The 14,100-nt window shown below is 38.2% G+C and overlaps 2 protein-coding genes across 6 annotated transcripts in view; one reads left to right on the top strand and one right to left on the bottom strand.

The window, feature by feature from the left end:
• Positions 1 to 7,017, top strand: part of abcb5 (ATP-binding cassette, sub-family B (MDR/TAP), member 5) — a 28,277-nt gene extending 21,260 nt beyond the window's left edge. For all 3 annotated transcript variants that reach the window (XM_064348167.1, XM_064348159.1, XM_064348177.1), the window contains exons 23-29: positions 835 to 935; positions 3,082 to 3,222; positions 3,424 to 3,580; positions 3,930 to 4,127; positions 4,879 to 5,085; positions 5,505 to 5,651; positions 5,884 to 7,017. In XM_064348167.1, the coding sequence (XP_064204237.1) occupies positions 835 to 935; positions 3,082 to 3,222; positions 3,424 to 3,580; positions 3,930 to 4,127; positions 4,879 to 5,085; positions 5,505 to 5,651; positions 5,884 to 6,081 (1,149 nt within the window). In that variant the 3' untranslated portion in view covers positions 6,082 to 7,017. The remainder of the gene's footprint in view (positions 1 to 834; positions 936 to 3,081; positions 3,223 to 3,423; positions 3,581 to 3,929; positions 4,128 to 4,878; positions 5,086 to 5,504; positions 5,652 to 5,883) is intronic.
• Positions 7,018 to 12,513: 5,496 nt separating this feature from the next.
• Positions 12,514 to 14,100, bottom strand: part of sp8b (sp8 transcription factor b) — a 6,405-nt gene continuing 4,818 nt past the window's right edge. For all 3 annotated transcript variants that reach the window (XM_064348134.1, XM_064348119.1, XM_064348126.1), the window contains exon 2: positions 12,514 to 14,100. This exon is cut by the window's right edge and continues 953 nt beyond it. In XM_064348134.1, the coding sequence (XP_064204204.1) occupies positions 13,692 to 14,100 (409 nt within the window). In that variant the 3' untranslated portion in view covers positions 12,514 to 13,691.

The raw sequence follows: 14,100 nt of genomic DNA, 5'->3' as shown, positions 1-14,100 counted from the left end.
TCGTTATCCCATCATTGTTCCCACCTGTGTCTTGTTATCCCCTCCTTCTGGTTTGATTGTTTTTTGAGTTCACCTGTGTCTTGTTACCCCTTGTCTGTTTAAGTTCTTTGTCCCCTTGACTCGGGTGCTGGTTCCTTGTGTTTGTTTCCGATGTCTGTTTGCAAACCACCGATTATACCTGCCTGTGTTTTGTTTGACCTGCCCTTGTGCTCTACCTGCCTGTGTTCTGCCCTGCCCATGTTTGTGAGTTCCTCTTGTTTTCTGTTTTATTTAGATATTTTTTGAGTTTGTGTTTTTGCCCTTCGTGTCCTTTTCTGTTCCCTGTTTGTTTAATTTTCTGTAAGTAAAGTCTTTGTTAATTTTCTGTAAGTAAAGTCTTTGTTAATTTTCTCCCTTTTGAGTTTCGTGTTTTTTTTCCACTCTGCGCCTGGGTCCCAGCACCCGTACCGTTACAATTATTTTATAAAACAATATTATCCAATTATAATCTTGAATAATAGTCCGTTTTACCTTCTTTAATTTTTAATGGAAATTAATTGACACTACTGCACACAGTAGGAGGCAGAAAGACCTTATGGAATATAGTTAGACTTCTTGTGAAGTCTGTAGAAAAATAGAAATTGTTGCCATATGATAGAAGTGAAAAAAGGACAGGAACAGATGTGTCACTCATTTCATTAGGTTAAATATATCACAAAAAACTCTAATTGTGTGCACTTCACTAGGAAAGTCCTTATAATATTATGAAACAAATGTGAACAGTAAGGTAGGTGTGTTACAAAAGCTGTCATTCTTGTACAAACAGTGTGTGACTTAGAGTTTGTATTTGTGCAGATATCCACGGAGACTGTGGAAAACATCCGGACTGTTGCAGCATTAACTCTGGAGGACGTCTTCTTTCGCAAGTTCATGACCAGTCTGAGCGGACCATACAGGTTGTGAATGTCATTCATTTGAGACTTGCGCCCCCTGTTAAATGTTGGAAAAGCTCTGAGACATGTTTTTATTGCATTATTAACCCCTTAGCGCACAAGCCAAATCTTGCCAATCCGTGCCCATTTAGGGGGTACCCTATTTAAAGCTTTATAATTCCAGATGTGAACACCACAGAGACTGTGAAAAATGGCTTAAATGAAGCAAGACATTTGTACAATTTACAATAGTAACACAGATTAGTTTATATTCATAATTTTGGAAGAAATAAAGTGCCACAAATGCAATTGTTTTGACAAAAAATCAAAAATAAATTAGCACTTTTTAAGTTTGCAATGAAATACTGAGAGATTGCATATATATAGGAGGTCAAACTATGTATGTGCTAGATCAAAAACTTCTTGACCACAAGTTCATACAATCTAAGGGTGGATATGTAGAACTACTATAGATGTATGAAGCAAAAACTAAGCAGTGTACCCAACATCTCCAAATCTATCCAAAATATCTAAATTATGCATTGCTGTAAATCACAACATATTCACGTATTTCATTACAAATCAACTGTTTTGACTCAACAAAATCACTGTTGCATAATTTTCAAATGGGAATTACATGCTTTCAGCCAGTACAGTGGTCTAAAATAGCTAGGTGTCCAGAAACATATCCAAAATCTCTCCAAAACTGAATAAAATGTTTTTGTCCATTATAAAGCATATAAATTAGCCCCTCTTATGAAGGTTTAAGATGAAACATTGCTATCAGATTTAAAAAATAATGCAAAAATATTGTCACACAATGCGGTACAGTACCTAAATGTGTAATAATTAACTCGTGTGTATTTCTATACTCTGTACTCTCGTGTGTTTTCTTGTATGGGGATGGGACAACATGAAAACAATTTTCAACCGTCCACCACGTTTTGGCAATGTAACTCTCACGTCATCACTGTTGCATGCGTCACAAAAACCATTACACTACCATCTAACGCTTACATTACAGTGTGAAATAAAGATGCTCAATTTAAAAAATAACGTATATAACCGAAACATTTTGAGCAGTAAAACTTACATAGCAATGACGAAATCTCCTCTATATTCAGTAGATGGAGACAGAGACCGTATCAAAGATACTGTTCTATTCGCTTCTGTTTTGCTCCAGAAAACGATGTCAGCTAGGTCTATCAGCAACCATATGGCTTAGCTATGTTCAGAAATCCTCAATAATAATAGTATTTTCCAAGAAATTACGAAATATCGTTGACCACGTTTCGTTAGGTGCAGCGTATTTTTCTGCTAACAGAGTGAATGCGTAAGTGAATGCGATGCTAAGAATATTTTCTGTTACGCTGACCTATAAAACGCTATTCCAAAAGCAGAATTAGACATGTTATACATCGTTAGAAAGCTTATACTCTCGCCTACTGAATAAATGAATTGTCAACCAATGCCCGACTGTACTAAAAAGGTCGACGACGCAGTAAACAACAGGTGTGGTATTACGCACAGCTATTTTGGATGATACCCAGGCGTCACAAATGCGCGTATATTTCCCGAACGGATTGTCCAAGACAATATATGACCATGCAGTCTCAAAAGGGACATCTCTACACCTAAAACCAAGAGTAAGGATGTATATTTATTCAATATTTAGTCCCAGATATTGCCTGTAGAATGACATGGTATCATTTAAAAAAAAAATTTCTCTTTTATTTTGTTATTCAGTGAGCAGCGTTATGGCTATTGTCGGGTTTATCTTGTTGCTATGACGGAATATGATTTTTTAGTGGTGAAAGAATATTTTTATGAATGCCAAGATAGACAATATTGTACATTATGTCAAGGGTGGGGGGTGTATGGTAGATGAGACCGCAGGGAGGGGGTGAGTGTTAAATGAATGACCAGAGCGACAATGGTGGGGCTGCGAAACTCCGTATGGTTGTCGTGTATCGTCTACTAATGAAACTAAAACAATGCATTTCTGTTTCTATCTCACACTTTGGTTGCAGTAGCACCGAATGTTTGAGTTTAGTAATCTCGGCATGCCGGCGTGCCGACCACTAGGGGCTGTGCGTAAGAGCTTAAGTACTGGTGTAGTACTCAGATAAAATTTTTAAATATTGGATGTATTCATATGAATTTGTTTCAGGGTTGGATTGATAAAAGCACCGATTCATGGAGTGACTTTCGGCTTCGTTCGGACAGTACCATACCTCATCAGAGCTGCAGTGTTTCGGTTTGGGGCCTGGCTGATTGCTAACTGCTACATTGAATATGAAAGTGTTTTCATGTAAGCATGTTTATGTGATCTCAAACTAACATTTTGGCTGGAAGGTCTAGTTTAGTTGCATATTTTCAGTGCTGGTTATTGTAATGACAGATATTAGTGGTAGATTCTAGTCATTGCTGCTGCCAACATGAATTTAAAAAAAAACAGAGTTATAATAACTTTTATAATCTGATCAATTTGTTTTCCTGATTGTCATTCCAGGGTAGTTATTGTGATCACATTTGCTGCCATGGGTATTGGGAGGGCCACGTCGTCTTCTCCAGATATTGCCAAAGCAAAAGCTTCAGCACAGAGCATCTTGGCTTTGCTGGAGCAGAAGCCGGAGATTGACATATGCAATGACGAAGGAGAGAAGCTGGTGAGTAGCAAAAGATCTGACCAACCTCACTCATTCAAAATCAGCTTCCAATTATTTGACCAAAATTTTGATAAAACGCATTCTTTGACTTATTAAAATGCAACGCAAGTAGTTTTCTTCTTCAAGTAGTTGAGTTTAGTTTAGTTGATTCATTTTGTAGAACATTGCCAAATGACAGTGTTTGTGAAGTAAAAACAAATCATTTTTCATTTAAGTCAAAGTTGAGGAAGAATGTTGATTTAATCATTGCATATTTTTCACAGTTTCACATAACTGGCACGATTGAACTGCGGTAATGCTATAGAATAAGAGACTTTCCCTCTTTAACTGCCTCGCCTTACTTCTTTAGACTGACTGTGCGGGTAACCTCGAGTTCCGCGGCATCCACTTTGCGTACCCTATGCGGCCCAACGTCAAGGTTCTGCAGGGCTTGACCGTGTCAGTGGGGCCTGGTCAAACCCTGGCACTGGTCGGGGGGAGCGGCTGTGGGAAGAGCACATCCATCCAGCTGCTGGAGCGCTTCTATGACCCGGCGACTGGACATGTGGTGAGCATGCGCATAGCACAGCCCACCCTCTGCCTGGGCAGATAAGAATTTAAATCTTTAAGTACTTCTGCATACCAGTCAGAACCAAGGGGCCAAGACCAGGCTTCATTTTTGAAGTTCACTTCCTGGTTTTGCTGTCTAGCGCCAGGGAAGTTTGCTCCAGAATAGGTCTTTTAGCCACCCGTTTCAGCGTCAGTGGCACCAGTGCGGTCAAAATATGAAGGCAATAATTTTTCCCTCACAAGAGCATGGGGGGGGGGGGTGCAATATGCGGTGGTATCTCACACTTTTGGTCAATGACCTGGACCCAAACTTCATGACCATAAGTGTTCTTCTTTTTCCCTACAGCACAATTTCTGGCTCTAATTTGTACAACATGGTGGCACAAAAACTGCACTTCCACGGCTTCAAAATTGAGAAGTCAATATGTGTCACTGTCACTGTGTCCATATATATATATATTTTTTACAGTCTATGGTCAGAACACTGGCATAAGTCATTGCGGTGGATGGGTTCACCAAAAGTGAAATTAGTACTAGTAAATCCAAATATTAGTCTCCAAATTCCCTTGCTAGTATTTCTGCACTGTATGAGAGATGCACATTGGTAGTTTTGGTGCGCACTTTTGCACTGATGTTTGTATTTTTGCAGTTTTTCTGAGTGTGTTAAGCATATTGAAGCATTATTTGGTGGAGATATGCTACAGACACTGTTGATAAATGCGTACCGCCTGTCTGTTTTCCACATTCAGTACATGGATGGGCAGGACACTAAGAAGCTGAACCTGACGTGGCTCCGCTCCCAGCTGGGACTGGTGTCTCAGGAGCCCACCCTGTTTGACAGCACCATTGCTGAGAACATCCAGTATGGAGACAACAGCCGCGTCTTGTCTCAGGAGGAGATTGAGGATGCAGCCAAGAATGCCAACATTCACAACTTTATCCTCAGTCTGCCAGAGGTGTGTGACTCAAAATGTAGGGGGAAAAGAATAGACTACCACTGATATTTCACTTGAGTGTGCTTTCTCAATCCCTTTGTCTACGTGGAGACAGTGGTCAACCCTCTACTAGAAACACCAAAACAATACTTGTTGCCTTAACTGTTCCCAGTAAAACTGTTCTCTTCACCTGGAAAACCAGGAATACATGAAACGCCAAACAATGGATAAACTTGGTTAAGCTATGAAATTTAGTAAAATATGGTAATAATCTGTAAACAGCAAGGCTTTAACTGCTCCTGAAAAAGTATCTGTGGGACACATGTCGGAATCGCGGTGACCGCTTAACAGACCACAGAACGGTGTGCTCTTGACTGAGGTACACACATCTGGACCAAATCAAACAAGAAATTCAGTGATGTAATGTTTTGTTTCCACAGAAATATAATACCAGAGTTGGGGACAAAGGCACCCAGCTTTCAGGAGGACAGAAGCAACGGATTGCCATTGCACGGGCGCTGGTTCGTCGGCCAAAGGTTTTGTTACTGGATGAGGCCACGTCTGCACTGGACACAGAAAGTGAGAAGGTCAGTGTGTGAGAATTTTCAGCCTATCAGATGTATTACTCATTTTGGTTCATTTATTTTTTTCATGCCAAACACCACTCACAATACTTTGAATACAATTCTGACAAACTGTTTTCTCAGCTAATAATAGCTAGGCAGTAATGAAAGCAGGCTGTGAGTGAAAGCGCTCTTAATGTTTTGTGTGAAGTGACCTGCTTGTCTGTAGTGATGTTTCTTTTCTCCCCAACATCAGATCGTTCAGAAGGCTCTGGACAATGCGCGCCTGGGGCGCACATGCATTATCATCGCCCACCGCCTCTCCACCATTCAGAACGCTGACATCATTGCGGTCATCCAGAACGGGATGGTCATCGAACAAGGCACGCATGGGCAGCTGATGGCCAGACGCGGAGCGTACCACGCCCTCGTCAACGCCCAGGGGTCTCACTGAAGGCCAGGCGGCATTATGATACAGTGGTTTGGGAGCTGCGATTTTGACCAAGAACCTGCTCTTTCATTTAAGTAGGTCATTTGTCATTCACACATTCTGGTCCACTTCAGAGACTCTGTTACCTCAAAATTTAACCATACTGTACCACACCATTGTCCGTGAACAATTTCAGGAAATTCAAGGAATTATCTCAGTGTAGGATCTTTTGGACACTATATTGAAAGAATTGAAAGTTTATAAACGTGGTAAGTTCCCGGAGACAATCTTGCTACTGTTAATAATATAATTTTGGCTATATTAAAGAAATAGTTTGCTTTCTGGATTTTTTAGAAAAAAGATTTATTGTATGTTTTCAATTGGCCCAGACAGGTTTTTTTTTAATTTTTAGAGAAATTTCTGATGATCCCCCAGCTTTACAGTGGCATGCATAGGATGACATTTAGGGGTTTTTGGCAAAAGAAATAAAGTGCATTTTAAGTCACTCCAAAGCAGCATTTACCAGCACTATATAAAACACCAGGAAGTAAAGTATCCCTTAAAAGTGATTTTGAATTACTGATGATGTTTATACAAGCCAAGAAATCCATCACAAACATGTCAGGCCAATTGTCAGATGTCCGTGTTCCTGATAAATTGGTGATTATTGTTATTATCTACCATATTTTGTTATTAACTACTTAACCATTAATGTCTTTAATCGTCATACATATTTTAGCAAATGGTTGTTTCAGATTAACTTTTTTTAAAATCTGTTAGCTAGGTGTATGTCTACTAATTACACAGCATCGCTGGATAATTAGTGAATTGCTTTTTATAACGCTGTGTGCTTTATATGTACAAAAGCAGGCGTGATTTAGTATAGTTAAATTCTGTAGTGAATGTAAAATACGTTTTGTCATGTTTTCCCAATTAAATATTTTTTCATTGTGCTATTTATTTTATTGGCTTTCTGTCTTTCATTGTTTTAGTCTGTATGATTCCTTACAATGTTCATGTTATTTTTAATTCCCTAAACATCAAATCCTGGTACATCAGAGTTTTTAACGACAATCCATTGCGATAATCTGTTGCAGTTTCTTTATGAATTTTTAATGCCCTCTAGCGACGAAGTGACACATTGCTTTATGCTCATGTGAGTACGAGCTCATTTAGAGGTTCCCCTTGACAATGACAGACATACAGATTTTTATGTATTTCGACTCGCACACCCAGATCATGAAAGGCTACGCTGATAATAATATTTTCTATCATTTTGGTTTATTCGTTATTCCCTTGTCACTTCCCAGTATTGACGGTTTCTGCAAGTCATCCTGCTCAGCATACAGGTGGCGACCAGGTGACTCAAAATGTATTAAGCAAGTAATTATCTGTTTTAATCTATATAAATTGGAATATGATATAAAACGATTCTATTAACCGCCGAGATACACTACTTTTTTGTCAAAATACGTCATTTAACGCTAAAAAAAAGTAAAAAATAAAATAAAAATAAAAAAGTTTTTCAATGTAATTCTGAGAACGAAATTCCCGCACTTTCCTACCGAGAATGCATTTGCTCCGGATTGCGTTTGCCCAACTCTCCAGAAGAGGACTAGACTAGCCTACAGTCCGAATGATTTAGATTCACCCCTCAGAGCATTCGAATGATGATGCAGGCGTCTGAGCGACAATGTAAAAGGAAAAAGAAAGTAAACATATTTACAAAATATCTTACTGTGTTTTAAATTTGGGCTATAATAATAATTTGGCCAGATTGAATGCTAACGCGTGAACGGTTAAATCAATGAGGAGTTTTAAGATTGAATAATATCTTGTTAAGGTCGTGCTGAAATCGGTTACCCCAAGTACACAAATATGTAGGAAATGTATCTCTTCGTTACAAAAATCTACCGCGTACATTGTTTTGGTAAAATGGGATGTTGTATTGGTCCGGTTAATTCTGATGTAGCCCTCGTAGATTTTAACATTTATAACGCGTGACGGGGTTTTAACACCCAAACGAACCAGAGTTGTGGGAGTACCTCTAGCGCTACATCTACTATAAACATTATCATACATTTGGGTGTTACAGTATTAGTTACAAATAATAGTTTGCTGTGTCTGACTTTTTCAAAATTGTGGCAAAAGGATAGCCTGCACCTCCCCAAGTATTATTTATAAAATAGTAAAAATGAACATTACTCCGCCGAAAAAAAGACCAACTTCATAGTAAAAAGATTTTTGTTGCCTTTACTGAAATTCTTCTTTATTAATGAATTTTAACAAAAACTATTGTGGTGTCGAACAGCCTTTGCTCGTATAGGTACGTTTTCTTTCTAGCAAATCAGACAAAATGATTAACAGGGAACACACAACTCAAGCTGTCCAAATTCAATTTTTCTGTTTAATTTCTTAATAAGCAAATGCTAGGTTAGTTCAACATATTTCTGTTGTGAATTTTTGAATGTTAATTTCATGTGTTGGGTATGGGAATGAGGTACGTAGGTTCGTTGATATGAAGTTGATACTGGCAGATATTTTTTCAGTACAATTCCACCATGGCTCCTATCAAGCAGGCAAACCTCAATCAAACATTTCATGAGCATTTGCGCATTCTTTTCCACCCCTCTTATCTAAATGCATTATTTGGTATAATCAAAGTGACTGGAAAGAAATGTAAAAGAATGCGCGCAGAAGTTTCTATTTAGAATGCTTTTATGCCAAGTCAAATTTAAGAAGTTGCAGACCTCATATTAACAACAAAATGTTTAGCAGTACAATTATAGCCCTTAACAGGATATTCATTTTAACAACATTAACTAACCTATCTGAATAACTTCGAATTCTTCACGTTTTTATTTTTCATTTAGTTTGCCATTTTGATTTCACAATAGTTTTTAGATCATGCTCGTTAGTTTTAATTTTATTTTTTGTTTTTGTTCACGATGGTCCCCGGAGTACCCGGAGGACACGGGGAGAACCTGCACACAGGAAGGGCCAGGCGGATTCGAACCCAGAACAGCGCTACCCACTGCACCACAGTGCCGCCCTGCAATTGATGTAATTTATTGATAAAAGTTACTGCTGATAATGATCGGTGACTATATATAAAGACTCACAAGCGTGCAGTCATACCCAACATTTAGAAATGGCCATTGGATAGCTTTGGTGATCGTTCCGTGATGAAAAGAGAACGTGCGTTTAGGAACCACGCTCATTGAGAGTAATAAATGGGCTGATGTTTGCACACGACCCTGAAGTCGACAAGCTTATTGTGGAATTGCTTGGGTGTTTCCTTATGATAATCAAATGAACAGAGTCCCAAATCAAATATTTCATGAGTCCCATGCTATTTTTTCTTTGGGGCTTCTTTTAATAACAAAAGAAAAATTAAGAAGTTTTGTGAATGAGGCCCTTGGACAAGATCAGCTTGTACCACTGCCACCACTTGGGGAAGGTGTTATGGACACACTTCAAAGTACGGGATGAAAGTCCCTTGTCACTTAAAGCCTTTAAATAATTAATTAGCAAAGTGACATTAACCATAACCTGGTAGGCTGCTACCGGTTCATACTGATGGTCGCCTGGCAAAGAACACGAGACATCTCGCTTGAAATGCTTATGGGAGATATAGTCCACAACTAGTTTGCAAGCAAGTGAAGCAACTAGTTTCCGTTTCACTTAGCTGCGGCGATTGATTTGATCCATCCACCGAGAACGAGACATCACGACAAAAAAGTAGATGGATAAGTGTAAATACACAACTGTGGCTTGACGGTTTGGGATGACCTATGGTCGGCTATGTTCTGGATGTATGCGCTAAACTTTAAGACTGAACGGGAATAAAAACCTTAACAAACGCCATGGATCTACTGTCCTTTGGTATGTTAACCCGTCTCCGAAATTCCCCTCTCTCAGCTTAGTTTTATTTTGTAATATGGAACAGAAGCCTGACTGGGAAGATAGGACACGTCTGAACGCAAGATGGCGCCATTTGACAATGAATAGCACCCTCTAGCTCCTTTGAGTTGGAATAGTCTTTTTGATAAAAAAAACCTCACGTCAAGATTGAGCTTTTCCCCCCTTTGGTATGCTAGTTGATTCAAATCCATCTTGTTCAGTTTGGAGCTAAAACCTCTACATCAGTAAACCTGTTTATACAAAAACACAGCATTGATGGGCGGCTCTGCTATCGGAATGTTTTAAGTGTCCGTTTTTATATTACAATAAGTGGTTTATTCCTTTATATTATGCTATTCGTATTCAGCAATTCTAGGAGTGTATGGCGGGAATTCAAATAAAGCACAAAGCACTACCTTCAGTAAAGACACTGATATGACTTTGTTTTTCACATTAGATTACAACACATTTCTGTTCGTGCAAACAGGCTATGCTATATCGTTGTGTGGAGAAACGGGTTAGTAAGCTACTTTGGCTGTTATTAACATTTCCGAAAGCTTGGGATATAACCAACTCTTCAAAACCAAGTGCATGACTAAACAAAAAGGCAGTGTAAATAAAAATTCAATAGCTGGGTATAATTGTGATGAAGCTGTAATTATTACTGAGGCTATTACAAAACTACTTCAGAGTTTCATCCTTATAATAATAATAATTATTATTATTATTATTATTATTATTATTATTATTATTGGTTTTATATTGGTGAGGTATTTAACTTTTACTTAACTTTTTTCTCAGAATAGTTTTGCTTATTCTCACTAAACGACCCTTCATATTGGCTACTTGCCTTGAATTTGATATTAAAATATTATGGCTATGACTACACCGTGATTTATGAATATATTTGATGCAAAATTATCTATGGCTATTAACAGAGGACCCTGAAGCTCTGTGTATTTTAGTTTGAATAGACCTGATCAGTAGCCTAGTCTATTTGATTTCAAGAATAAGTTGCCCCTAAAAGTGGGATTAGGAGGCCGGCACGGTTTGTTCCAGTAAATTGTTTTAAATAATGTAATAATGGAGACATATTGTGTACGATTCGCTTCTCAGTAGCCTAGATAACACGTTAAGCCCAAATGCTGTCTCACAGTTGTCACTAAAGATCCCATGCTACTGTTCATGTCAAAGATCAAGCCCTGTGTCTGCAGCAACCACTTGGATTGAGTTCCACCTCACAAAGGTAGGTGATACTCATGAATGGTGAGTGTACATCGTAAAATCACCTACGTAAATTTGTTTTAATTTAACGGTTAATATTATGGGGGGAAAAAAGTAGACAAAAATTTCCTTCAGGTTCCCAGTAAAAGTTAGGGCAAAGTGAAAAGCCGCAAGAAGCAAATTCTATAAAAATGAATAAATTTAAAAAAATAATTTGAACAGTAAGCGTTGATTAGTTATTTTTAAAATAACAATGAAGGACGTAAGCTATTGACAGCTGATGTGATGGCGCTCGACATTGGCATGTCCTATTTTCTATATGTTTTATCTAGCCTATATTTATTGTAAGCCTACATAAGAGCGCAGCGGGCTGTTCCGCCAAATCCATTGCTTTTTTCCGAATGGCCTAGAACTTTAGAACTTCACATATTTCAATTTTGGGACTTTTAAAAATTATTTCAGTTGGTACGTTATAAAATGCCTCTTTCTCCAAAGGTTTTAAATTTCTAACCATTTCAATAATTTAATATCCAACGCATTTAAGATCTAGGCTGGGCTTTCATTGCAGTTGAAGCATTTGAAAAACTAAGTTCCATTTTACATTTGCGTTTTTGTAAAAGTTACATATTATGATGATTAACATTTGGAATCTTTTACCTATGTGATGCACTACTTCCTGTTCATTTTATTATTTTCCTATAAACTTATTTTGTACATAATGTTACGCCGTTATCGTTATTGAAAGAAACCAAACAGCTTGAGTTAAGTGAGACAGGGTTTTTTTTTTTTCTTTTTTCTTTTTTTTTAGAAGATTATGTGTTTTAGCTACCCTTGAAGTGTGTCCAAAGACAGAGCAGTCGTGCAGTAAATATATAAAAAGATGGATCGATACAAATTCGTATATAGGCTACGTATATTAAATGCATGTCAGAAGAACGTATGCTACGTACGTAGTAACACAGAGCCATGTATCATTTTGAACTTCCTCTGTTCAGAGACTGAACGGCTCTGAAGTCATATTTTGTGCCATACTAACCGTTTTGATAAAGATAACGCTTTTACATTTTTACAGCAGTTTATCATTTGAAGGTAGCCTGCATTACGCGGACACATTCATTCTTACACTCTTCGAATGTAACAATCAGGTAGGCCTATAAATGGGGACATTTTGATTGTCGTAAGATAACCCACGCCCTTAAAAACATTTCAAACAATTTTACACCATTGATTATTTGCAGGTATGCCATAGAGATGGTCATTGCAACCTGTTGTAACATCTTCATAATTGTATGTGTCAATCAATCATTTGAAACAAATAAACTGAGTCTATACAGTTAATACACTGACTTTATTGTGAGGCTTCAACTGAAAAGCCAATCCGTTGTGAAATTATCGCAAATTGCTAAAACGGTCAGTATACAATAGCTGCATGCTCTCTTAAATAAAACGTGATTAAACACAATGCACTTAATCAAGGAAAATTGATTCTAAACGTTACAAATAAATTCAAAGTGCATCTCTTATAGACCTCAAGTTACAAGCCCGACTTGAGGATAAATACCACTGCCACATTCATATACATTTTTCATTTTGTTCTTGACAACGAAAAATAAAATCAAAATGCACTCCCATATATTTTCAGATATTTGCTAGAAGCAATGTACAACTAGAAAATACTATACAAAATCGTCTCCCGGACAAATACATTACTCACATTTACATGAGTATCGTGTAATATGCTAACCTATGCGATTACATTCCCCCAGTATTACAGGATTTTTGTGTGTTGATTTTTATCATTTTTAGAAACTTGTACTATTACTACAGGTCTGAAAAATAAACTCAGAAGTTTTGAACCAAATGTTCCCAAATTGCGAAACATGTTGTATTCTCAAATAAAAACATTGACCACCAATACTCCACAAAGGAAGTGATAAATGCAAATAAGGACATTGCGAATATTACATAACACTACTTTCATTTTGATCTGTTAAGGTTTGCCCATTTAAAGGACACGTCTTTCAAATCTAATAGTGTAAAGTGCCACAGTTTGGTTCTGAAGAAAGTATAAACGTGAAAAGTTACATGAGGCAAATTGGAGGCAAAATACCACTTTCTCATCCTGCGTAATATCCTCCTTATTTTCATCTAGTTTTTAATGGCAATTCCTCAGTTATGCCCCTTGAATCTGCCAAGAAAACTTTTCCATTTTAATACTTAGAATTATCTTTAAATCGAGTTTAAAGTTTTTTTAATAGTTTTATTTGGGCCGTAAACAGCCTAGTGTAATCGATAATATTATGCTATAGACATATTTGAATTGAAGTAGTCCTTACCACACCAGAAAGCGAAATTTCATTCGTAAGGTTTAGTGGCGGGGGGGGGGGGGGGGTTGGGTGAGGGGACGGCATTCTACAGACCCTTGTTGATTTTGTCCGCAGGTTTTCAGCAAACACACATTTACAACTCATTGAAAAGTCTATTTTTCCCCAAAGTCTTATTTTTACTCATTCGATAGAGTTATTGTGGCCGTTCATGACCGCTGTCTGGACAGATTCAGGCTGTTGCAACAGGTCTGGAGAATGGCATTGAGGGCTGCCCGGTGCGCTGTGCTCGCTGTCGGTATCGCTCCCCCGTTTTCCTCCACTGCCACCGGAGCCTGATCCAGCGGACCCTCCGGCGCTGTGAGTTTTAACGTGTTTACTGAGGTGGTCGCTGCGCATGAATCGCTTGTTGCAGACCGGACAGGCGAACCTTTTCTCACCAGTATGTGTGCGAAGGTGTCGCTGAAGCTCATCAGATCGCGTGAACCTCTTTCCGCAAAACAACCAGTTACATACAAACGGTCTTTCTCCAGTATGCCATCGTAAGTGAGCCTTGAGATGCGAAGTTTTCCCGTAGACTTTCCCACACCCC

The sequence above is a fragment of the Anguilla rostrata genome, chromosome 1 (assembly GCF_018555375.3).
Source record: "Anguilla rostrata isolate EN2019 chromosome 1, ASM1855537v3, whole genome shotgun sequence".
In the NCBI taxonomy this organism is placed as follows: domain Eukaryota; kingdom Metazoa; phylum Chordata; class Actinopteri; order Anguilliformes; family Anguillidae; genus Anguilla; species Anguilla rostrata.
The sequence above is the reverse complement of the archived record's forward strand: the minus strand, read 5'-3'. Positions and strand labels throughout refer to the sequence as shown.